Raw genomic sequence first — 26,464 nt, 5'->3', positions numbered from 1 at the left:
ACACAGGCAATGCTTTAACGTAATTCACTACATCAAATTTACTAGCACTAGCCTTCCTGGAATTAACGTTAGACGTTACCAACTAGGCTATATGGTGTGGATGCTATTAGGCAGCCATGTAGAGCGCCTACATTAGCCAGCAAGGAGGAACTCTAAAGCCGCTTATGATCTAAAGTTAACGTTAGGGAGGTGAATAATTTACTTTAACCTGCAAATCAAAAATGAACGGTACTTGTGTTTGTTAACATAGGTGTATTTACGTACTTGCCCTATCCTTATATTATTCCCATCAATGTTTCATTCTAAAACGCTTTCTTGAACACAAGACAACGCTGTCTATTGTTCACTTTAGCCAACACTAACGTTACATACCATCGTATAGACAACTGATATTCCCAACTGGCGGCCATATTTCCATGTTGAGCTGTAACGTTAACGATAAATTAACTCAATGTTAAGGTGACTGTTAGCTACAACAGTCCATCGACCACTTTAAATAAACTGCGTTCCTAATCCAGGTCTCGGGTTAACCGAGACAAACGAAACAATTAGTTAGTTACATAAACATTACAAAAATGGTCTGCCTCAACGCAGGTGAAAATACCGTTAGCTAGCTATCGATAACTGGCTATCGTTAGCGTTCTCTGTTAGCACATTTAGCTTTGATCAGTGCTAACGTTAGTTAACGTTACAAATAGTAAGCTAACTTAAAGCACCACCTCGGCTTACTTGCGTAGATGGAGAAAGCAGTTTATTTTATTACTAACTTTTTGTTAAGTCAAAGTATTAACGTTACATCCAAATAGCGCATTGTCAATCGAGCCAAACACAGACCAAAATGCTAGCAGGCTTTCTAGCCCCTGGCCAGTGTTAACGCTAAGGATTCTGTGGCCTTTTTTCTAAATATCATATCTTAATTAAATAGACACCCAGTCACTTAAAATACAAATATTTTAAGATGTTGATATCAAAACGATGACCATGTCTATGTTTTTATATTCAAAACCGATAATACAACTTTGATTATAAGAATAAGGCTTTCAGGGGACTTTCCAAATATGCATACCGCCATTACAACCTCTTGTCCAGGTAGTGGTTCCACTCGAGTCCGAGGATTTATCCATACTCCCGTATATTTCGCAAAAAGTTAAAAAGAAAAAAATCAGTTGATGGTCGAATTAAAAGAGCATAGAAAAACGATCTAAAGCTGAGAAATCTGAAATTGTGATTACACATATTTCTTCATATATATTCGTTCATTCTTCTAAGTGCTGATTAGGCCCTGCGCGCGAGCTTCTTTTCCAAGAGTCGTAGCTGATCCAGAGCAAGACGAACGAGACAACGCGGATTTTTTTTATTTTTGCTCAGAGGGGAAAATATAGTTCGGCAGAAATCGGTAATGTTCGGCAGTCAGGCGGGTCTAACGAATTTCATTCCTACGCCAGCCCCCCTTGAAAGCTATTGGTGAATGGCTATATAGCAATATATATTAATGAGAAAACTGACGAATCGCCTTTCAAAATGTTGCATATTCATAACTTTGTATCTTAGCAGTTACTGAAACCCCACCTTTGATGTATATAAACCAATCACACCAATGTTCATGGTTGTGTCATAGATTTTTATTATTTCTATTCGCTGAAGACAAAACGTGACTCCTCATTGGCTATACGTGATTTTGAATGCATTATTCATGATGTCTTCTTGAACAACCAATTATCGTTTTACTACAGAGCTTGTAAGCCCGCCTTCTGACTGTTCAGCCCCTGCCGTGATGACTGTGTAAACCTGTAGCGCAGCGTGCAGTCTATATAAAGCCGTGTGTGAGCCTTTCAGCTTCAGATGCGCTTAGAGCGCACTGGAGAGTAGTTCAGGAAAAGGGAGGGGGATAGCAGTTAGCCAGAATAGCTAGAATAAAGTCTTAAATAAACAGGCTCATTGTTGATCAAACAACGTGGGTCCTTGGGAGACCGCTATCGGAGGCATTCCGGTCGCCATTGGGGACCAGGAGAGAGTCTTGGTGGCGTTTTAAGCTGTTCCTTCTTTCAAAGCGGCGTGCCGGGGGAGGACGCGTCTCTTTGAATAGACAGGATGCACGGACCGCCCTCCAGCGACAGCGCATGCCCATTGCGCCTCATCAAGAGAGTGCAATTCGGCATCATCAGTCCAGATGAGCTTGTAGGTTTTGTCTCGGGGAGGGGGGGATTCAATCTGTAATCTGTTCATTTTAATGTTGAATACATACCTATTTATGACAGTTTATTATGTTGCAGTTTCATAGTAAAGGATAACGGATGGTCTGCAGTTAGCGTTGCTATCTAGTTAGCCTAGCTGGTTAGCTAGCCAGCACGCTAACTCATGCTGTTGGTGGCTAGTGAGCGCATGTTTGAGGAAGTTGGAAAAACTTTTCTGCACATACCTGAACAGTAACATAAATCAAATCCCATGTATGCCGAAACTAAGTATGCAGTCTGTTTTCACACGATAGCTTACACCTTTTAGTGATCATAAGTATTGTCGTTAGCCCTTCAGCTAACTTAAATCGACATGCTTTGCTGTGATGCTCTGCTTCAGTTAGTGCCAAAGTCAGTTCTCCCAAACTTTTAGAAATAGTGTCTCATTCATTTTCCCTTTCATAAATTAAGTCTTTAATCACTGATAATAAAAATTCACAATGATTATGAAGCGTTGCATGTTTTCAGAAATGTATTAATGAGTCTAGATTAAAAAATATTTTGGTTAAAGATAAGCTATTATGAGAATTATTCACCCAAAAATGAAAACACGTTCATCCCAACATAAGCGTTCCTTCCGCCATGGAATTGTCAGGGGCCACTTATACCTAGTACTTCCAACGATTTTTTTCCCCAATTGGCCTTTTTAGCTTAAACAATGGGTCCATGATTCATCTGATGTGATGTTAATGGCCTACCTGCTGTCATGGGTAATTTGGTGTCCAGTATCACTATTACTTTTTAAAGAAGATGTTAGTTGTGACCATGTTTTATTTGTTTTTCAGAAACGAATGTCTGTCACTGAAGGTGGCATCAAGTACTCCGAGACTACGGAGGGAGGCCGCCCAAAGCTTGGTGGTCTTATGGATCCAAGACAAGGGGTCATAGAGCGGACGGGCAGGTGTCAGACATGTGCAGGTACTGCTTGTGGATGCACAGATTACATTGGTTGTAAGATCTCTAGGCTTACCATAACTTGTTGTGTCAATTTACTGCAAAGGCTAATGTTTTGAACCATGTCCTCATTGACCAGGTAACATGGCAGAGTGCCCTGGTCATTTTGGCCACATTGAGCTGGCAAAGCCGGTGTTTCATGTTGGCTTCGTCAACAAAATTATGAAGGTTCTTCGCTGTGTCTGTTTCTTCTGCTCCAAGCTTCTAGTGGATTCTGTGAGTAATATATCTTCTCCCTGTATGATTCATTCATGAAATGTTTCACAAAAGTACAGGTTTAAAAAAACGCTCTTGGAAGACAGTGCATAAGTACAAAAGCAGTGCATTTGATTATTCTTTTTAGTCCTGACATGCCCTTCCAGTGGGTCCCCAGCATACACAGTGAAACCCTTACAGATTGTTCAGTACATGGCGGCCTGTCTGGATTTTGATCAACCCAAAAGGGTTCTTTTCATCACTTTGCCTTCACTGACCTCCACCTCAAATGAAATTTAAATCAGTGGCGCTTGGCTACAGATCGAATCCTAGCTCTGCACCTATATACTATGCACCTGTAACTCAAATCTTGCGGTCTTATGCCCTTTATTGGCAGCTGTGTTTCTCCAAGGAACGCTATCTTGGCAGTGTCATCTGTCCATACACACAAGGACATCTCAGTCCAAACTCATTTTTGGTTCCTTGTTGGTGGAACAAGTGTTGGTAAAAATATGGCATACCAAAGTGAGACACGAGCCAGTCACAGAGAAGTACAATCAAGATGCAGAGTTAAATTTGGCTATATACAGGAGAGAGGCACACACAAAGCACAATGCGCTCCAAAATATACGTCTCTGACTTGACACAGATTTATCCAGGGTTTAAATACACAAGAGCAAAGGATAGATAACCATACAGTAACAGTGGCAGAGTCAGGAGACACAAAGGCTACCCTAATCAATGACACCAATGCCATTTGATGTAAAACAAACAACAAGAAGTGATGTCAACCCTGGTGCCTTACATTATCAATGGTTGGGATGGATATCATACAGGGTCATGAAGTAGGAGCATGCTTTTAGTGTTAAAGTGAACTACTAATGAGAGATTCAGAACATTAAAACACATATTGGAATATTGGAAATGATGCAGGACATTAAACCACATATGGGAATATTGGACATAATGCAGAACATTAAACCACATATTGGAATATTGGACATAATGCAGGACATTAAACCACATATTGGACATAATGCAGAACATTAAACCACATATTGGAATATTGGAGCTAATGCTCTATTCCACTTTCTCTCTCAAGCTACCAAATGTAATTAGTGCAGACACAGCTCTCTCCATTTTTATGAATCTTCCTCCTATCCTAGCTCCTCTAACATGTCTAACTCACACTTATTGTGCTCTTCTTTACCTGTTCTCCTTACACTTTGTCATATTGAGTAGATTTAGTACTCAGGACTTTCTCCTACACTTCCTCAATTGTAAGTCACTTGAATGAAATCATCTGCAGACTGAGCAAATATAATGTTTTAACCATTATTATCATAATTTCCTCAGAATAACCCGAAGATCAAGGACATTCTGGGGAAGTCGAAGGGGCAGCCACGGAAGCGCCTGACCCACGTGTATGACCTCTGTAAAGGCAAAAACATTTGCGAAGGTGGTGAGGAGATGGACAACAAGTTTGGAATGGAACAGCAGGACCATGATGAGGACCTTACCAAGGAGAAGGTACTGCAGTGGACTTTGACATAACATAATCTCACTCATGGCCTGATGCAGAAAACAAATACTTTAGTTTAGAAAATGTTAGTATCAGCATCATGTCTGTTCCAGTAGTTTAAGCAGTTTTCAGCATTTGATAAAAATAATAATAATGAAGAGAAACTACATATGAAATGGTACAATCTCACAATGAACTGATCACTGACTTCTTATAGTTTTAAACTTTAGGCATTGATTTTCCCCACATCTGATCAGCCCACTGGTCAGACACCTGACACAACTTTGGTCTCTACGTTAACTCAACGTTAACGTGGCTGTTAGCTACAACATTCCATCGACCACTTTAAATAAACTGCGTTCCTAATCCATGTCTCGTGTTAACCGAGACAAACGAAACAATTAGTTAGTTACATAAACATTACAAAATTGGTCTGTCCTCCAAGGGTCATGGCGGCTGCGGGCGTTACCAGCCGATCATTCGGCGCTCGGGCCTGGAGCTCTACGCCGAGTGGAAGCACGTGAACGAGGACTCGCAGGAGAAGAAGATCCTGCTCAGCCCTGAGCGTGTGCATGAGATCTTCAAGCGCATCTCTGACGAGGAGGACATCATCTTGGGCATGGACCCCAAGTTTGCCCGGCCCGAGTGGATGATTCTCACAGTGCTGCCCGTGCCCCCTCTCGCTGTCCGACCCGCTGTGGTCATGCAGGGCTCTGCCCGAAATCAGGTGAGTGTCTCCCTCTCCATGTGAAGGTGTCAGCTGTTGGGGAGTACTGAAGGAAATTGAGCATTTGTGCGACGGAAATGCTTCCTGCTTTTGTTAATAACAAATGTTTGTTTGATCAAGATTGTCAAACTGTGTTATTAGACAGTTTTTAAAAGTCGTTGTCAATGTCATTTTACAACTACCTGTTTATGCTGCCCTCATCTTCAACTTCTTGCAACCCCGCAGGATGACTTGACTCACAAGCTGGCTGATATTGTGAAGATCAACAACCAGCTGCGGAGAAACGAACAGAGTGGCGCGGCGGCACACGTCATCGCTGAGGACGTGAAGCTCCTGCAGTTCCACGTGGCCACCATGGTGGACAACGAGCTCCCTGGTCTGCCCAGAGTAAGTAGCCATCCACACACACACACACACACACACACACACACACCTTAGAATAGAGATAGACTGCACACTATACTGCACCATTCTACAGTACAACACTTAGTATTTCATTGTGTGCGAAATGCCATAATGTAATTTAATATTTTACTATAATGGAATAACTTATCATACACAAGTTTAGCACAGTTTTGAGAAGTTTTGCAAAATTCTGCTCTTAAGTTTTGTCTGCTCTCTGATCACAGGCGATGCAGAAATCAGGCCGTCCACTCAAGTCCCTCAAACAGCGTCTGAAGGGGAAGGAGGGTCGCGTCCGTGGTAACCTCATGGGTAAGCGAGTTGACTTCTCAGCCCGAACGGTCATCACGCCCGACCCCAACCTACAGATTGACCAAGTGGGTGTGCCTCGCTCCATTGCCGCCAACATGACCTTCCCTGAAATCGTCACACCCTTCAATATCGACAGGTGAGATGCAGTCCCGACCCCAGCAGCACCTGCCCCTATATGCGAAAATCGGTTTCATGTGCTTATTCATTGATCCTTTTGTTTTTCTTTTTGTTGATCATTTCTGCAATTGCTACAATGCTGTAAAGGTCACTGTGCATTATTTTGAAAAACACTTGATTTTGTGCTCACTGACTGGCTTCTTAAACTCCCCACAGACTTCAAGAGCTTGTGAGCAGAGGGAACAGCCAGTACCCCGGAGCCAAATACATCATCCGTGACAATGGCGACCGCATTGACCTGCGATTCCACCCCAAACCAAGTGACCTTCATCTCCAGATTGGTTACAAGGTAATGAAATGAAATTCTTTGTCAAACCAATGTTTGGTTAGGTTCTATTTTGGAATTATGGTTGGACACTAAGTTGCTTTTCCTCCTCAGGTTGAACGACACATGTGCGATGGTGACATCATCATCTTCAACAGACAGCCTACGCTGCATAAAATGTCTATGATGGGGCATCGAGTGCGAATCCTTCCATGGTCCACCTTCCGTCTGAACCTCAGGTATGCTCCCAGAAAACAGAGGACCATTATGAGTGCAGTCCAATTTATGACATGCAAACTAGCTGAACTACAGTTTTATCTCTACAAATACATATAGGGTTCCCACGGGTCATGGAGTTTCTGGAATATCATGGAATTTTGGAAAGTCTATTCCAGACATGGAAAGTCAGGGAATTTTATCATTGTTGGGGCAAAGTCATGAAATATCAGGGAATTTTGTTGTAGCAGTTTAAAATGTACTTGCTAAAAATAATACATTAATTCAAATATTTCCATGCAGAATTGGAGTATATCGGATTATTGGCCTACTGCTTGCCTGAGTAGCCCAAATGTATTTATTTAATGCCCATTTATTCATCTCCCGCTCTAAAGAAGTAAAATAAATTTTTGATCACTACGCGGCTGCTTTGAAATCATTGGTTGGTATATTGTGCAATTAATTATATAGTAAGTGACGGAAATTTATTTTTTTTGTAAGGGAAAAGTCATGGAATTTTACATTTGACTTAGAGTGGGAACCCTGTATATAGCATGCATAAGGTGCCATGGCATACTGAGCATGTATGTTATGTGGCATTTGAAACCATCTGCCTAGTGTATTTATGCCATCTATTTTGTTTGACCCATCTCAGTGTGACGACCCCCTACAACGCTGACTTTGATGGGGACGAGATGAACTTGCATCTCCCCCAGTCTCTGGAGACGAGAGCGGAGATCCAGGAGCTGGCCATGGTGCCTCGTATGATCGTCACCCCCCAGTCCAACAGGCCCGTCATGGGTATCGTGCAGGACACACTTACCGCCGTGCGCAAATTCACAAAGAGAGACGTCTTCTTAGACAGGGTATGCAACTCGAGCAATCAATCCCTAGTCACAAAACAGCTTCTCATATTGTCCTTGAAATCCAGCTATGCAGTTAAATACTTGGATTTAGCATATAGAAAAATACTTTTACTAAGATAGAGATAGTTGTGGCTCACTGTGTTGTGTGTGACTTTAAAATGACTTGAACATTAATCAGCTAAAGGGATTAATGTTAGTGTTGCGTGATCCTTTACTCAAGTAAGCATAAAATAATCCCTCTGACCCGTCTCCCCCCCCCCCCCCCCCCCCCGCAGGGCGAGGTGATGAACCTGTTGATGTTCCTCTCCACGTGGGACGGCAAGGTGCCCCAGCCGGCCATCCTGAAGCCCAGGCCGTTTTGGACGGGCAAGCAGATCTTCAGTCTCATCATCCCCGGCCACATCAACGTCATCCGTACCCACAGTACTCACCCCGACGAGGAGGACAGTGGCCCCTACAAGCACATCTCCCCCGGAGACACAAAGGTACTAACACCATGTCCAGGGCTCTCTTTTGATGGTGGACGTTTTAGTATTTTGCAGTTTCCTTTATTTTGGCACAGAATTTTACAACGAAGTGGTCTCTTCCCATGCTTCATTGAAAGTAAGTTAACACAGGGTGATTGATGGTTAACGTTTTTTTTTAACCAATTGCTATCAGGGTGCTAAAAAGCTATATCAACAACTTGCGTCTGAAGTGGAGTAGATCTTCAGGAAGTAGAATGACCTCTTTTAGGTCAGGATATTAAGCATGAGTTGATTAAGCAGTTTAGTTGTAAAGTGAAATGTTATCTTTCTTTTCTCAGGTGATTGTGGAGAACGGTGAGCTGATCATGGGCATCCTGTGTAAGAAGTCCCTGGGAACATCCGCTGGCTCGCTGGTCCACATCTCCTACCTGGAGATGGGCCACGACGTCACCCGCCTCTTCTACTCCAACATTCAGACGGTGGTCAACAACTGGCTGCTCATTGAGGGTAAGGAAAGGGAAGGAAAATGTAGTGTCAAATCTCATGTGGACCATCACATTTAATTGCAGATGTAGGTTAGCTGAAGTATTTAAAAAAGAAATCTGGTTCTGCTTGAGTCTGCATGAGTCATGTCACTATGTGTAGTTAGTATTTAGACAATAAAGAAGTGGAATAACTTAACCAGGAATACAAAGGTCTATTTACCTTTACTTTACACATGCAGCTCATCATTGATCTACTAAATTCTTCTTTTGCCATGCTAGAATTTCCATCATTGTGTCTATCTTGCTGTCTCTAGGTCACTCCATCGGTATTGGTGACTCCATTGCTGACGCAAAGACTTACTTGGACATTCAGAACACCATCAAAAAGGCCAAACAGGATGTGATAGAGGTGAGGATCAGGAAAGATTGACACTTGAGACTTGTTTTTATTGAGACATGTTTTTCACTAGACAGATTTCAGTGTAAAGATTTGAAGAGCCAGTTCTTGCAGAAGTTAAGAAAGAGAAAGTGTATACAAGAGTATATTGCTCTACAGATCAAAAACGAGGAAGTGAAACTGGAACATGCATGCAAACCCCACCTCCACTTGGATTGGGGCGAAAGTAAATAACATTGTAATGAAAAGATTCACAAGTGATTTATAACTTTGATTTATGGGGCAATGACATGTACATCCTATGTACGTTCAGTCCCAACCATCCACTGACCAGAAATGAAGGGTCAGTTCTCAATGTGGACAACAATGTGAAGAACAAGTCCTATCAATTCCTCTTTTAAAGTGGCTTGTGCCAGTATGGCTAAAGTCACTGCAGGCGGACTTTGTCCTGATGTGTTTTTTTTTCTTCTCGCCCACCCATCCTGTTTCCTCATCCAGGTGATTGAGAAGGCCCACAACAACGAGCTGGAGCCGACCCCAGGTAACACGCTCAGGCAGACCTTTGAGAACCAGGTGAACCGCATCCTGAACGACGCTCGAGACAAAACCGGATCGTCCGCCCAGAAGTCACTCTCAGAGTACAACAATTTCAAGTCCATGGTGGTGGCTGGGTCCAAAGGATCCAAAATTAACATCTCACAGGTATATCCAGCATGGCTTTTTATATCCTCCATATAGATATATTTCATATTTCAGATCCAGTATTTCCCACAGGAAGCACAAATACAATATACAAATACAACATTTTAAAAACAAAACATCTCTCAATAAGTGAAAAAAAACAAAACATGTAGAAAATATCAATAAGTTACATTTTGTTCCAAGGTACACGTATACGCACCACATGATCAGGGGTGTAGCGGTGTGCACTACACAACTCATAAGCCCCCATTCACGCCCGCACGCACACGCACACACACACACACACACACCCTATCAATTCTTGTATATTTGTGTGCATATGAGTTCCTAAAAGGTTCCTAATCTCGGAACATCCCTGTGTAGGTTATTGCTGTGGTGGGGCAGCAGAACGTGGAGGGTAAGCGAATCCCATTCGGCTTCAAGCACCGGACACTGCCCCACTTCATCAAAGACGACTACGGCCCTGAGAGTAGAGGCTTCGTGGAGAACTCTTACCTGGCCGGACTGACGCCCACCGAGTTCTTCTTCCACGCCATGGGAGGCAGAGAGGGTCTTATCGACACGGCTGTCAAGACTGCTGAGACGGGTAAGGAGGGAAGGGCGATGGTGAACGTGTCGGGGCGTCTCGGGACAGTTTTGTAGTACCTCTAAGCTGTGGCTACAGCGACATCAACTTCCGATTCACTCCTTGCTCCCTCGTCTCAGGTTACATCCAGCGTCGTCTGATCAAGTCTATGGAGTCTGTGATGGTCAAATACGACGCCACGGTGCGGAACTCCATCAACCAGGTGGTGCAGCTGCGTTATGGAGAGGACGGCCTGGCGGGAGAGAGCGTGGAGTTCCAGAACCTGGCCACGCTCAAGCCCTCGCACAAGGCCTTCGAGAAGAAGTGAGTCTACAGGGAAGAAGTGGAGACCCACTTGGCCTTAGTTTCAAGGGCTCACATACACATGTAGTCTTTTGGTGTGCAGTATATTTAACTACCAATGTTGCCTTGAAATTGTTGACATTTGGAGTAATTTGCAGTTGAACTAGAGCCTGGTTTTGTTTATGTAAATGTAAAATGTAAAAAATGCAAATGACATTTAAAAGTCTAGCATTTCTTTTTTTTCTTAATTGGGAAAAAAAAAAAAAAACTTTTTTCAGGTAGTTGCTGCTGCCAAGGTTCTGTAACAGATAAACAAGACAACAGCTATGGTAGAGGGAGCAGGTGTTGTCTTGTCACTAATCGCACACCTTTGAACTTCAGGCGCGAGTGCTGAGCTGTGCCGTGCCATGACGCGCGCGATTAGCCACAGGGAGTACGGCCACGTTCACTCTCTCACGCGTCCACTCCACCTGTAATCCACAGGTTCAGGTTTGACTACAGCAACGAGCGAGCCCTCCGGCGCACCCTGCAGGAGGATGTGGTGAAGGACGTGCTGACCAACGCACACGTGCAGAGCGCCCTGGAGCGTGAGTTTGAGAAGATGAAGGAAGACCGGGAGATTCTGCGTGCCATCTTCCCCACAGGGGACAGCAAGGTGGGCCAAGTGCAAATGCCCAGTGGGAAGAATAGTAGTGCTCAACATGGAATATTATTCTTTATTTCTATATTTATTTATTTGTTTGTTTATTCATTCATTTATGAATTTCACTCAATTCTATCTGAATTTGCATGTTTTTAAAATGCTTGCACACATGCACTCCATGATTTGCCCCTGTAGGACTTCATTCAGTGGTAGTAATAATTTTCTCCTGTAGGTGGTGCTGCCATGCAACTTGGCCAGAATGATCTGGAACGCCCAGAAGATTTTCCGCATTAACCCCCGGACCCCCACAGACCTCAACCCACTGCGGGTGATTGAAGGTGTGTATGATTGACTTCAGTCACGATAAACAAAAAGAAAAAATGTCCCTATTTATTTCCGTTCTTATTTCAAACTTTTTACATGGCCCCTCTGTTACTTTAAGTTGTGCTCCTATGTTGCATTTGTCAAATTGGATCCAATTTTTTGTTGTTTAGTTATTTACCAGAGTATATGAGATTAGTTTCTGGTCGCTTGTGGACGCCTTAATGTCAGGCCACTGCTTACTGCTAAATTAAGCTTCACGCTAGCTATATAAAGAGTGCTGATGACTTAGAGCGGTGTGGGGGATCACTGGCGTCACATAACATACTGGAGGCAGATGCGTGTTTGAAGCCATGTTCTGCAGTGTGCAGCACTCCACAGCCTTTATGACATGGCCATAAGAGAATAGCTCTGGCCCTTCAAATTGCAGTAATGTGATTGTGAATAGGATTAAATGCATTGTTCTGGCAATTGCCTCTTAGTCACTATTGATAATTAAAAGATCAGTTTCATCCATGTGGCAGAATACAACTTTTAAAATGAATTAAAGTTGTTCTTGCATCCGATGAAATACAAAATTATAAAAGTTGTAATTTTATGAATGAGTTTCCCATAATCTAATTGTAATGATTTTTTCAACTTTATTAAGTTGATGCTCATGTATAATTTTCTTTTTTGCCCCCCCTCTGTCCGCAGGTACCCATGAGCTGAGTAAGAAGCTGGTGATCGTGAACGGCGAAGACCCTCTGAGTCGGCAGGCGCAGCAGAACGCCACGCTGCTCTTCAACATCCACCTGCGCTCCACGCTCTGCTCGCGCCGCATGACCGAGGAGTTCCGCCTGAGCACCGAAGCCTTCGACTGGCTCCTCGGAGAGATCGAAACCAAATTCAACCAGTCTATCGTGAGTCAGACTTAAACATGCGTTGTTCGCGTGGGACTGATTGTGAAGCTTTGTTTCCCCAGACTGCCCATTGGCTAATGTAAATGCTAACTCAATGTGTTTATGCTGTTATTTATGACCATGACCAGGTGCAGATGTTTTAGGAAATTCTAGTTTTAATTTAATTTTAATAAACATTTTTAATAATGCACAGGGGAAATGATAAAGATAAGGAACGCACAGGGGCACGTTTCCCAAAACCATAGTTGCTAACTAAGTTAGCAAAGCAGTTTCAACCAACTAAGTTGCTAACGGGTTATGATGCCATTCTATTTCACCCCTGAGTATGGTGTATCAGATTAGCAGAAAGTGGACATGCCTGATTAGCAGAAAGTGGACATGCCTGATGTGAACACAGACCCAGCCCGTGACAGTCCCTCTCCCTCCCTTCTGTCAACAGGCCCACCCAGGCGAGATGGTCGGCGCCCTGGCTGCCCAGTCCCTGGGAGAGCCCGCCACCCAGATGACCCTGAACACTTTCCATTACGCCGGTGTGTCGGCCAAGAACGTCACACTGGGTGTGCCCCGTCTTAAGGAGTTGATCAACATCTCCAAGCGGCCCAAGACCCCCTCGCTCACAGTCTTCCTGGTGGGCCAAGCGGCACGTGACGCTGAGAGGGCCAAAGACATCCTGTGTCGCCTGGAGCACACCACACTACGCAAGGTATTTGCCTGATCTAACTGGTTTCTTAAGTCTTTAATGTACACGTACATAAACGGACGTATGTACATGCATGCTGAATGCATTTCATTATAGAATTCATAAGCCATACAAGATACAAATTGGAGTGTGCAAGTCATCCACCTCAAGACTTCTGTTTTATGGAAGCTTCCACAAAGTGCAACCACAACCCTCAGCAATATCTGCTTTTGATACTCTTTCACTGCATCTAACAAACATGAAATGTGTTTTACTTTTGTTGCGCTGAAACAGATGAGGCTATACATAAAAATGCCAATGAATATGCCCTGCTTGTGATTACAGGTGACAGCCAACACTGCCATCTACTACGACCCCAATCCTCAAAACACAGTGGTGACTGAGGACCAGGAGTGGGTGAATGTCTACTATGAGATGCCGGACTTTGACGTGACCCGCATTTCGCCCTGGTTGCTCCGCATTGAGCTGGACCGCAAACACATGACTGACCGCAAACTGACCATGGAGCAGATCGCCGAGAAGATCAACGCTGGTGAGGAACATTCTAGAATCTGATGAACGAAATGTGTCCATGTTGCAGACACTTTTAAAAGTCCATTTTTCAAACGTATGTGGTAGAATTGCTTATGCTATTTTGACTTGATTGACCTGAAATATGTCAGATTTTTTTTTTTTTTAGTTCTGCTACTTGTGTCTATGGGAGTATGGCATATGAATGTAACTGTAATAGTGTGCATTTGGCATCAGAATTACTCACGGGTCTTCCTCTGTGTCCCTGCCACACTCTTCAGGGTTTGGTGACGATCTGAACTGTATCTTCAATGACGACAACGCTGAGAAGCTGGTGCTGCGAATCCGTATCATGAACAGCGACGAGAACAAGTTCCAAGAGGTGCGTAGTCACTCAAACACAGTGCACACACACACACACACACACACACACACACACACACACACACACACAAACACAAACAAAACGTCTACCCAATAAGTATTATCTCCAATTGGTGGTTTCCATAACTTGACCAGCATTAGTATATTGCTGAATGTTGGCCGTCTTGTGCTGTTTTTTCCATTAGGATGAAGAGGTGGTGGATAAGATGGATGACGACGTGTTCCTGAGGTGCATCGAGTCCAACATGCTGACAGACATGACCCTGCAGGGTATTGAGCAGATCAGCAAGGTGAGGAGAGAGAGAGAGACACACACACACACAGAGGGAGAAACTGTCCCTGTTTGATTGCACATCTTTTTCAAATGTTCAGTCATGTTTTGTTTTGCGAATTTAAATGATTGTCCATTCTTCCCAATACACACAAATGGTTGATTCGGTTTTCACTGAACTCCTCCTCTCTCTCCTGTTGCCCAGGTCTACATGCATCTTCCTCAGACGGACAATAAGAAGCGCATCATCATCACGGAGGACGGCGAGTTCAAGGCCCTGCAGGAGTGGATCCTGGAGACGGACGGCGTGGCTCTCATGCGCGTCCTGAGCGACAAGGACGTCGACCCCGTCAGGACCACCTCCAACGACATTGTGGAGATCTTTACCGTAAGCCATCGTTTTTTGTCTCTCTCTCTCTTAGAGTAACCTGTTTTTCACAATTGATGCATACATGGGGATAACTCATGTGTGTGTATGCTCGCTAATGCCACAAATGGATAGTGCAATGTCACAGGAAATGTGTTTCTGTCTTCACAATTTCTTTTGATGAATTTAGCCAAAGCCACAACAAAATCTCCATATAATAAAAGCTCCATCTAGCTCGGTATAAACCTTTCTCTCAACCCTCATGTCTGCAGGTGTTGGGTATTGAGGCTGTGCGGAAGGCTCTGGAGAGGGAGTTGTACCATGTGATCTCCTTTGACGGTTCCTATGTCAACTACCGCCATCTGGCCCTGCTTTGTGACACCATGACCTGCAGAGGTCACTTGATGGCCATCACCCGTCACGGCATCAACCGACAGGACACCGGTCCACTCATGAAGTGCTCCTTTGAAGAGACGGTAAGTGTCATACTCACAAGTGTGCTGCCCACAAACACACACATACACTTTCACTCTTCTCTTCCACCACTCTGCAGAGTGTAAGAGCAGTCACTCTTAAAAAAGTAAACCATTTTAATGGGATATCATATAATTTGTTGGCCACTATAGCCTACAGGGTGAATTGTAGTTCAAAATACTGAAAGCAGAATATCAAAAGGGGACATATTTTAATATTTTTTGATATCTTAAAATAGGTAAATAAGTAATACATGAGTAGATAAATAAATTTAAAAAACACAGTGGTCACTACCTGTCCACAGGTGGATGTGCTGATGGAGGCCTCGTCTCACGGCGAGTGCGACCCCATGAAGGGTGTGTCGGAGAACATCATGCTTGGCCAGCTGGCCCCCGCCGGCACCGGCTGCTTCGACCTGCTGCTGGATGCCGAGAAGTGCAAGTACGGCATGGAGATCCCCACCAACATCCCTGGAATCAGCGTGCCTGGACGTGAGTACCCACTCTTCACATAGTCACCCTCACAAACACAGAGTTGAGCATACATGCACACACAGCAGCTTTGTGAAGTGTCCATTCAAAGCTGCAAGTGTCTCTATAAATGCCTTTAAGAAAGTCTTGGAAGTTTTATTTTTGTATCATTGTGCATTTCAGTTTAAAGTATTTATTTATTTATTTATTTATTTATTTATTTATTTATCTATCTATCTTCTCCTGTACTCATGTGCTGTAACTTAGGCTTGGTCTTCGGTACATGCAGATGCTTCAACGAGTAAAACTGCCTTGATTTGTGTGTCATCAAATTTTCCCCTCCTCTCACTATAGCAACGGGCATGTTCTATGGCTCCGCCCCGAGCCCGATGAGCGCCATGTCTCCGGCCATGACCCCTTGGAACATGGGAGCCACCCCTGCTTACGGTGCCTGGTCGCCCAGCGTCGGTGAGTGCGCGTCCGATCTGCGTTCTTCACATATTAGCTTGTAACTCCTAACGTAATGCTATGCTGTCTGTACTTGCTTTACTGACACGGCCATTTTGCTGCTCCAGGGAGTGGAATGACCCCCGGAGCTGCAGGCTTCTCTCCCAGCGCGGCGTCCGACGCCAGCGGCTTCTCCCCGGGTTACTCCCCGGCCTGGTCCCCCACGCCGGGCTCTCCTGGATCACCGGGGCCTGCCAGCCCCTACATCCCCTCACCAGGTCAGTACGCTCAACACTGTAATGTTACGGATGTGACTTATTTTGGGCTGGTGAGAACAGTTTATAGCGGGTGCCTGAAAAGTCCCATGTTATCACTGTGGTAGTTATTAGACCTATAGTATAATATTACAGTATTTCTTTGTTTACCTACATGCACATTATCGGTAGAGTTCTGTAGTTATTACTGTTTTAGTAAGGTTTTGAAATGAGTTATAGAGTCTGATTTTGTTCTCTTGGTTGTCCTGCAGGTGGCGCCATGTCTCCAAATTACTCTCCCACCTCCCCTGCCTACGAGCCTCGCTCTCCTGGTGGCTACACCCCGCAGAGCCCAGGCTACTCCCCGACATCCCCCTCCTACTCGCCCACTTCTCCATCCTACTCCCCCACCAGCCCCAACTACAGCCCCACCTCCCCCTCCTACTCTCCCACCTCCCCCTCCTACTCGCCAACCTCCCCCTCTTACTCACCCACATCACCCAGCTATTCACCCACATCTCCATCTTATTCCCCAACTTCTCCATCCTACTCCCCAACATCACCCTCTTACTCTCCCACGTCGCCCAGCTACAGTCCGACGTCGCCCAGCTACAGCCCGACGTCCCCCAGCTACAGTCCCACCTCCCCATCCTACTCGCCGACGTCTCCGAGCTACTCGCCCACGTCGCCGTCTTACTCGCCGACGTCTCCGAGCTACTCCCCGACTTCACCCTCCTACTCGCCGACGTCCCCGAGCTACAGCCCGACGTCGCCCAACTACACCCCGACGTCGCCCAGCTACAGCCCCACCTCTCCTTCCTACAGCCCGACGTCTCCGAGCTACTCCCCCACCTCTCCGAACTACACCCCGACGTCCCCCAGCTACTCCCCCACCTCGCCCTCCTACTCACCCACCTCTCCATCCTACTCCCCCTCCAGCCCACGGTACACCCCACAGTCCCCCACCTACACCCCGAGCTCACCCTCCTACAGCCCCAGCTCACCCTCCTACTCCCCGACTTCCCCCAAATACACCCCCACCTCCCCCTCCTACAGTCCAAGTTCCCCGGAGTACACCCCGACGTCCCCCAAGTACTCCCCGACTTCTCCCAAATACTCCCCGACCTCGCCCAAATACAGCCCAACGTCCCCCACCTACTCCCCCACCACACCCAAATACAGCCCCACCTCGCCGACTTACTCTCCCACGTCCCCAACCTACACCCCCACCAGCCCCAAGTACTCCCCCACTTCCCCGACCTACTCCCCGACCTCTCCCAAGTACTCCCCCACGTCTCCCACCTACTCGCCCACTAGCCCCAAGGGCTCCACCTACAGCCCGACGTCCCCCGGATACAGCCCCACCTCCCCCACCTACAGCCTCACCAGCCCCGCCATCAGCCCCGACGACAGCGATGAGGAGAACAACTGAAGCCCGTCAGAGGACGGGAGCCCAGCCTGCGGCTCCCCCCACCCCAGCGATTGGCCCTCAGACCCCGGGACAGATGACTGATGAAGGACTGCCCCTGCAGGGGGAGGCAGTTGGGGTGTTGTGGAGGAGGAGGAGGGGGTAGTGGTGGTGGTTCAGAGAGGAGGCTTAGGACCCTGGGGTCCCACATGTGAAAGATTTGTTTATCGTTTTTGTTTTTGCCCATCCCCCCCCCTCTCTCGGACCACCTCTTCAGCCTCTTCCCTCTCTGTGGGGGGTCACTCTGTATACTGTTATTGTATTTCATAGACTTGAACTATTTGGCCAGAGAATGGCTGCCTTTAAAAAGACTTGTTGTTTTGTTCTGGTTCTGTTTCTGTTTCCTTGTTTTGTTTTTAATTTTCTGGTGGGAGTTACCTCAGGGTAATGTAGCCACAGAATAAGAAAGAAAGGAAAAACTGTGTGGTAAACACATCAAAATCTCTTTTCCCATCCCCTCACCTTCTTCTCCTCCTACCTATCTCTCTGAAATTCAGTGTTGGATGTAAAAGAATGGGAGAGCTCAAGTATTGCCAAAAGCCTTTGAAAAAAAAAAGCAAATGGTGGATTGTATTTATCTGCAAAGCTTTGAAGTTTCAAACTGTGTTTTTTTTTTTTTTTTTTGTCTAATTTAGAAATAACTTTAGTGGAGTAGAGAGGAGAGCACAGACCTTTTTAATAACATATTTTATTCAAAAAAACGTATCTCATAGACCTTTGTTTTTTGTGTTCTGTAAATATTGTTGCCAGATTGGCTACTAAGGTTCTGATTGTTTGGCTTGATATGTCCAGATTGATGAGAAATCAGATATACAGAGAATTGTCTTCGTCCAGAAGTGTATGGTCTCGCTAGCAATTAGTTTATTCATAAATGCGAGTTGAGATTTAATTTTACCTTGTATCTAAGAAGAGGTGACATTAGACGTAACGCAACTCAACAGTTGTGAAGGGGAGGATTGGTGGCGTTTTGTTTAGTAGTGTACGATTGAGAGAAGGCGTGGGACAAGGGAGGTGAACCATCGCAAGTCAAACTGTTGAAATTGGTCTGTTCTTTTTGCACCCCCCTTTACCAAACTCTTCACCCCAGAGGATGCAAGCCTTATACCTGTGTAGTTATCTCACCAGCACCTCTCTGTCTCTTTAACCCTGGCAAACCTAGCAGCCAGAACAGACAAAAAGGACAAAAAAGTGAAAGCCAGCAACCATGTTTCCTGAACGTTGGGAAAGTTTATTGGGCGTTACAAGCATAAAGCAGGAATTCTGTTGAGTTCGTTTTCGTTTCTTCTAAAGAATGGGCAGTTAGAAGTTGGGATCTCAAGAATTAGTGCTTTGTTTATTTTTCTCTGCATGAGAACCACCTACCAGAATTTATTAAAATCAGGATTGTTGGTTTATTGTCTTTGGATCCCCTCTTCAGCCTATACTCTATAGCAACAATTTAGTAAAAAAGTAAAAAAAAAAAGTATAAATCGTTTTTTTTTTTTTTTTTTTCAGAATTTTAATTCAATGTTCCGTATATTTAAGGCAAGTGAATAATATTACTCATCTGTGTGAATAATTGAGGAAATTTGTGGGGAGAATTTGTTTTGCCACCCACCCCACCCCATCCCCCTTATCTGCTCTATGTTGGATCGTTGACGCTGTGAAGAAGAGTTGTCCAGGTGCGTTTGGGTTTAAAGGTGGAGACCACAGAGGCTTGTGACTCTACGCCCATTTCTCTGGTCTCTTTCCCAAACAAACTGACCATTGAGTTCAGCTAATAATTGACTCGTGCTATTATTACTTGACATTTTTTGATTCAGGAAATTTCAACGGCTATGAATTTCTTTTACAGTTGAAAGAAAAGGGCCATTTTCATTTCACGGTTTCACTTCTTGGGTGAACGACACTTGTGTGGTTAGGGCGAAGCTAACCAAGGAAATAGACAACTATGGTGGTTGAATGTTGTTTATGAAGGAGAGAAATGCTTGGCCCAAAACAGCACTTTTTGTACTTTAAGGTTTGGTCTCGGGAATTAAGTAAGATTGATTTTAAAGTGATTTACATGGGGAAATGAGTGTTCTTGAACAAATCAGTTAGTCCCGTCATGTTTTAGATCCATCCATCCATCTATCTATTCACACATTCTTGCTTTTCCTCAGATTGCACCTGGCCCTCAGACAAATCAGTGTTTATTCTCTTCCAACTACCAAGGTCCAGATAGTTGTGGCGATGGGGCTCACTGGAGTGGGATGTGAGATGGGGGGGGGGGTTGGGGGGTGCACAATATTGTACAGTGCTAGGAGTGTTTTGGTGGAAGGATATTGAAGAGCTTTTTCTACCATTGATGTGGAACCAAGATGAATTCCTTACTTTGAAGGAATATGATTGGAACCACTACCCCCCCCCCCCCTTTTTTTTTTTGGTACCCTGTATAACCATCCAAGTTTCCTCAATGGTGTTGGAGACCCTAGACTGGGCCAGTCTTTGAGGGGCTGTGAGAGTGACCTTAGCACAGGAACAGTAAGGTACCATCCGAGAAAGGAGAGACGCTTGAACTTCAAAGAGCACCGAGCTTCAGTTTCCAAAGCCTTAAGTTGCAAAATGTTTGGAGGTTTTTTGAGGAGTCTCCCTGTTTTTTTTTTTTTTTTTTTTTTTTGGTACAGTGTGTGAAGCCGTGTGTGGGTCCTCACCAAGCCTGGCCAGCCTTCAGCTGTTTGGCTATTTTGTGTGATGTCCAGTCGCTGTTGCTGTGTCTCAACTCCTAGAGAGGACTCACCGGGAGTGAGCGAGGAAGAGTGTGTTTGTATGAGTGAGTGAGTGTGCGCATGTGTCCATTGGTGAGACAGGGTTTTCCTGAATTCTGAGTTGAAGACTGGACAGGGTTTTTTTTTTGTTTCTTTGTTTTTTTGGGGGCAGGGATGGGGAGGGGGGTTGGAGGAGGATTTAAATTAAGAATTTAAAATTGCCACTGTATAGAAATCAATCTGATTTACTTCATTCTCTGTATCTATTTGTTGCGTTTGTTTTTGACTTGAGAAAAAATAAAAAGTTTTACTACATTTGTGGTTCTGTCATTACTATTTCTCCCTTGGTCTGTGAAATGTATGTATAGACCAGTGGTTCTTAACTGGTCTGACTTTGGGACCCACAATTTCCCATGTTCAAGTCGCGACCCATATTTTTTTAGCGTTCACGTCAACGAACGGATATGGTGAGCTACATGGTAAGACACGCAAAATTCCTGTAAGCCTACTTGTTTGGAACGTGGTGATTTGGCATTACATTTGTGAAGCCTTCAACTCCTGATGTCACCTTTCAAAACACTCGGCATGTTTGTTTTTGACATGGGTGCTTTGTTTCTATGTGTCATTTTCTGGTTTCATGCTCTCATGTGCCAGCAATTCACTACACGCCACACACTGGGGTTTCTGCCCCATTTAGTCCGATCTGAAAGCTCTGATATTAGATCTGATAAGGTAGCATTTTGAATGTTGTTTTGTTTTTTTTTTAACCACAAGCTCCGCGACCCACCCAGAATGGTTCCGCAACCCACTTTTGGGTCCCGACCTATTTTTTAGTAAGAAATCAAGAGAGTTCCATTATCAGCATCATAGTTGGCCCCACAAGGCTTCCGTTTTAACATTCCATATGTTATCTTAATGCAGAGGAAGTAGATTGGGAACCAAATAGAACGTTCAAGCTTTGTTTTTGTTTTTATTGTTGAAAGGGTCAATATAGTAAATGTGAAGCTTTGGTTGGGGCCACATATCTCACTCACCTAATGCTTGGCCTGCCAAACTATAATGAGAGCTACCTTTTAAAATAAACTTGCACCTTAGCCAATCTAATTCTATGATGAATGACTTTTGAATTGGATTCTTGATTGAATTCTGATTGAGGCCATTTGCCCTCGAGGTTGATGCTTGCTTAAATGTTTAATAACCACTGTTCACACTTGACAAGTGTTGTCAACTTATTGGACACACCCTTGCATTGTAAGGGGCTATTTTAAACCTCGGTGTCCCCATACGTGTTAATGCAGTTGGACGCATTTCAGTGAAAACACATAAGTCCCTGAATCTGATCCCAAAGGCCTCATTACACTTTCAAATTAGTCTCACACTTAATTTGCTTAAATTAGTGTGGCTGTTAGGCTAATAGCATTGGTGGTGTGGGTTTACTATTGCAGGCTGGTGTCACGACCACGGTGGCAACCAAAATCAAGTTGTTGTGACAAGATGGCTCATTCCCCCAGTGACTCATGCCAGTCATGTGTCTGTTTATCCTATTTGGTTTCCTTGGGTGCCCCCTAATGGGTCTCCATAGGAACCATGTATTCTGCTTATTCTGTTTTCCACTTGCAGTATCACTTCCCTATAGGTCTGATTAGTGGCATGGTTAACTGGCAGCTCTCCTTGTTATTTTTAATTGTTGTATTTATCTGGAATCTAATTCAAATCCTCTCTCCCACTCCTGGATATTCTTGAAGACCAAATGAGTGGGCTTAGAGGTAATGAGTTACTTACTGAAGTATAGTTCTTTCTATAAATAGAAAACAATAGAATAGAATGCCTTTATTGTCATTGCACATAGCAATTAAATTCAATTGCACTTCCCCTGGTGGTGACACATAGTATGACAAGACAACATAGTAAAAACATGCATTAAGACATAATTAAAAGAGACCTAAAGGTGAACAAAGTAATAAATAAAGTAAGCAATAAAAGCAGCTAAAAGACATAGACAAAGTGCAGTGCAGTCCATATGGGTCATGATTTTAGGTGTTTTATGACACTTGGAGAATAACTATTCAAAAGTCTGGAAGTGCAACCCTGAAAAGATCTGTAACGGCTTCCAGATGGCAGCAGTACAGCCGCTGCTGTGCTTTCTTCACAAGGGCTGTGCTGTTGGTTGCCCAGATGATGAAAAAAGACTTGTTTTGCAAAGAGGCAGCATTCAATCTGTAAACTTTCTGCATATATCTACGCGTGTATAATGTGTGTGTATAGAGCTAGTTGTTCTCACACTAGAGAGAGGCACTGCAAATAAAAATTAAACTATTTGGCCTGAAAAGGTTAGTCAGTTTAACAAGTTCATTCAGCGTCCTGGATTCTCTTGAAATATCAGTCTTCCTCTTCATCTACCTCCGACACATTCATTCCAGTCACTCCCTCTTCATTGTATTCTGTGTGATGTGTGCACTCTTGAGTGTGTGTTTAAGTGTGAGTCATGCAGGGGGTTGGACTAACCCAGTGCAGGCTTGAACAGGAAGTATGTATGAAAGAGTTTTTGTCCGACAAATCTGCTCCCCTCTCAGACGCACCCTAAACCAGTGCTCTTTCTCTTCTCCCAAAAACTACTGTAAGGTAGGCACAGCAGAACTCCAATACTTTGTTAATGTTTGTATTGGACTTTAATCTACTTTGTGAAAGTTTTGGATGTGCTTGTTTATTTTTCTCTTTTCTGTGTATGTTTTTTAACCCTTTTCTCTGTTCTTTCCACTGTGTCCCGCATGCTCTCTGTCATTCCTCATATTGTGTCTGCATTGTTTCCTGTCACTGGGTCAACATGAATAGCCTACTGGTTGCAGTGCTGACCCATGCCGCATGAAAGACTGGGCCCCTGACTCTTTCTCTCTTCCTCTGTCTCTCTTCTCCATCTCTTTTTAGCTATTTCTCTCTACAATCTCTCTCTCTCTCTATGCCACACCCAGCAGCTGCATCTTTTCATCTTGTGTGTGTCAGGGGAGTCAAGGCCTGAATGTAGCCTACCTTTTCATATTCACATTCCTCCTAACCATCTATGAACACTGTGTAAATTATTAGAATAATTTTTGGAAGATTTTTTTTGTTCTTCACTCATCATTTTAAATGTCCTCTTTTTCCATATTTTTCACCACTCTTAGCCTGCTATAACCTGTGTTTTAGACTACTTTTGTCATGCTTTGTTCTTCTTTGAGGAGAAGGGGATGAGTGGATGGATGGATGGGACAGGCAGGCAGTAATTATCACTGTGGTGTTTAGCATTTGTCAGGAACCTGACTCTCTCCACCCCACCCCACTTCACCTGCCCCAAACTACCCCACAGGGCGTCCTCTCCTCACGGCCGCTCGTATTATCACCCTGGCTCCGGTTACTGCCACATATAAGCTAACCAGGCCAGGTGAAGACACCAGCGCACACACACTCACACGTAGGCCTACTCTCACACGGTCGGTCACTCACTCACTCACAGCCGGGCGCAGGAATGGAGCAGGAGTCAGGTACCGGGCCGGAGCAATTGGATGGGATCATACAGTTAAGTGGAACGGGGTTGTGTGTGTGTACCTGCGTGCGTTTGCTTGATTATCGTTTTCTTCAGTCGCCCCCAGTTTTATCTGCATTCCGTGAAGGGTTGTGCGTGGGTGCGCGCGCGCATGTGTGTGTTTAACAGCGAGTGACAGCGAGCGAGAGAGATAGCACCAAAGCGTGTTGCTTACAATCGGTGAGCCATAGGCTGTCAATTCACTTGGTTCATCGTCTCTGTGTTTTACTCTTCAAATATTTAGTCCGTCTACAGAACGCAAGCATTCCCCAGCCTTTCCCCTCAAACAAATTAAATCATACCTGGTTTGTAGTTCAGTAGGTCATTGGAGGAGGGGTATAAAATGTCAACAAGGGATGTTGTTTCAAGAAAGTAGGGCGATATTTGTGAAATAATGGCGTGTGTTTTAGAATGCGTGATGTAAAGTTTAAAAAATATGACTTATAAGGAAACGGGTTGACGTGACTGAAGCCATTTGTCGTGGTCTCTATACGCGCATTGCCTGACCAGCATGTGAGACCATTTCCGCTCTCTTTTAGTCTACTGCAACTGTTTCTCACCACCAAACTCTTTTTGGTGAGCTATGTGATAGTCAGCTCTGTGGTCAAAATGCTCATGCTAGTCAGAGATGACAGTGCACCCCCGTTATTGTTTTCTCCTTGTGGTGTTGTAGAAGGTTTGGCATTAAAGGTTTCTGTAGGTCAATGGCCAAGAATAATATAGGTGTAGCCTAGATGACAGGGGAAGCCAGGCTGACCACAGCTTGTTGTCCTGGAAATGTATAAAATTATGAATTTGCAGGGGTAGTAATGGTAAAGAAGAATGTTAAATTTTGTATTTTAAAGTGTAGGCGTAGTTCCGGTGTTCCAGTTTAGATGGTGAGCAGTTTAACTGGTGATATTTGCATAAAATCAGTGAATATTCAACAAGACCCTGCCTACTTCTTAATCTGCTCTGCCTCCGATAGTGCAGGTTTAGGCTACATTTTCACAAAGTGTTTGCAAGTGAGACAATATAACGGATATAGCTGAAAACATCACCAGTGTATGTCTAATACATGTCCGTTTAAGCATTATCCACAAATATGACACATACTGAATGAATGGAAAAAAATAAAACTAGCGATCTAGCTGGGATTCGAACCACGCATGGACTAGAAAGTCGATTGGATTAGCTTCTACATCGTTTATACCACTACACTATGAGCCGCTGAAATCGATGCCAGATTTTTATGTATATATTGAACTGTTAGTCAAAGTTAACACAGGTTAACATAAGTGAGAAATATACACCCATGTTAACTGGTGCCATCACAATTTAACATGGGCATATGCAAGCCTCAAAACAACAAAATAGGTTCATCTTTGCCTCACATACCAAAACCTAACTGATGTACAACAAACTGGCATGTCCCCTAACACTTTATTCCGTTTTGGGGGTTAATAATATGAAATACGTCAGTCATGTGAAAAAATTATCATAACTTAGTGTCATGTCTCAAAGTTATGCAGTGAGCTGTCTAATGATTTGAAGTGAACACATGAAACTTATTTTCTCCGAGTTAAATATTATTTAATTTGTTGGTCCTAATTTGACGACACAAAATGGTTATCATGGTAGCATATATTACAAAACTTTGATGAGAGAGTTTGATGACAGATGTTGCTGTTTCAGATTCCCACGTAGCCTAAATTAGAAAATAGTTTAGCCTACTTACTGCTCGTTCAGCAGCCTGTTGCAAAACATTCACTTAGCCTAGATGTTTGCTATAATGAATATCTTGATCGATTGACAAATAAGCTGTCACAAGACAACATAGACCTACATTCATTACACCATGCTATTGCATAGATACAAAATAACCAGTGGTGCAATTGGTTAGCAGGGTGGACTATTGCTGCTAGCTTGCTATTTTAGTGAGCAGTTCGAGGCCTAAGTGATCTTCATAATTTTTGCTTTCTGCACAAAAAACGAGCAACTCTGATGGGGTCATTTGTTACTGTTTGTGATGCAAAATTACTGAGGCAAAATTAATCTGCATTATTCAAGGCATGCATTCGCTGTGTTTGCTCATGTTATAGGATATCACCAGTTAACAAGGACATCAAGATAGCTAGTAAGCTAGTAGACTAGACAAGGGTGGAGGCAGAGCAAAGCGTTGTTAACAAGTAGGCAGGGT

General features: G+C 44.0%; 2 protein-coding genes across 2 annotated transcripts in view; both read left to right on the top strand.

Annotated features, from left to right (window-relative positions):
- The first annotated feature begins 1,860 nt into the window (after positions 1-1,860).
- On the top strand, positions 1,861-21,041 carry polr2a (RNA polymerase II subunit A). The gene is made up of 29 exons (XM_076289164.1): positions 1,861-2,178; positions 3,020-3,152; positions 3,268-3,404; positions 4,740-4,913; positions 5,351-5,632; positions 5,858-6,019; positions 6,262-6,482; positions 6,680-6,812; positions 6,903-7,027; positions 7,660-7,870; positions 8,146-8,355; positions 8,676-8,844; positions 9,137-9,231; positions 9,718-9,921; positions 10,285-10,507; positions 10,627-10,810; positions 11,273-11,444; positions 11,665-11,770; positions 12,450-12,655; positions 13,095-13,358; positions 13,680-13,887; positions 14,147-14,247; positions 14,435-14,539; positions 14,726-14,908; positions 15,160-15,363; positions 15,666-15,852; positions 16,186-16,299; positions 16,407-16,556; positions 16,805-21,041. Exons 1-29 carry the CDS (start codon positions 2,092-2,094, stop codon positions 17,962-17,964), a joined length of 5,910 nt encoding a protein of 1,969 aa, XP_076145279.1. The 5' UTR covers positions 1,861-2,091; the 3' UTR covers positions 17,965-21,041.
- A 2,185-nt stretch (positions 21,042-23,226) lies between these two features.
- Positions 23,227-26,464, top strand: part of capgb (capping protein (actin filament), gelsolin-like b) — a 12,905-nt gene continuing 9,667 nt past the window's right edge. Inside the window, exon 1 of the mRNA XM_076289163.1 lies at positions 23,227-23,348. The gene's annotated coding sequence lies outside the window, so the exon portion shown is untranslated. The remainder of the gene's footprint in view (positions 23,349-26,464) is intronic.

The sequence above is a fragment of the Alosa pseudoharengus genome, unplaced genomic scaffold, assembly GCF_046254945.1.
Source record: "Alosa pseudoharengus isolate Yale_2024_CS ecotype anadromous, Long Island Sound unplaced genomic scaffold, YU_APseudo_1.1 YU_APseudo_1.1_scf_17, whole genome shotgun sequence".
Lineage (NCBI taxonomy): Eukaryota > Metazoa > Chordata > Actinopteri > Clupeiformes > Clupeidae > Alosa > Alosa pseudoharengus.
The sequence above is the reverse complement of the archived record's forward strand: the minus strand, read 5'-3'. Positions and strand labels throughout refer to the sequence as shown.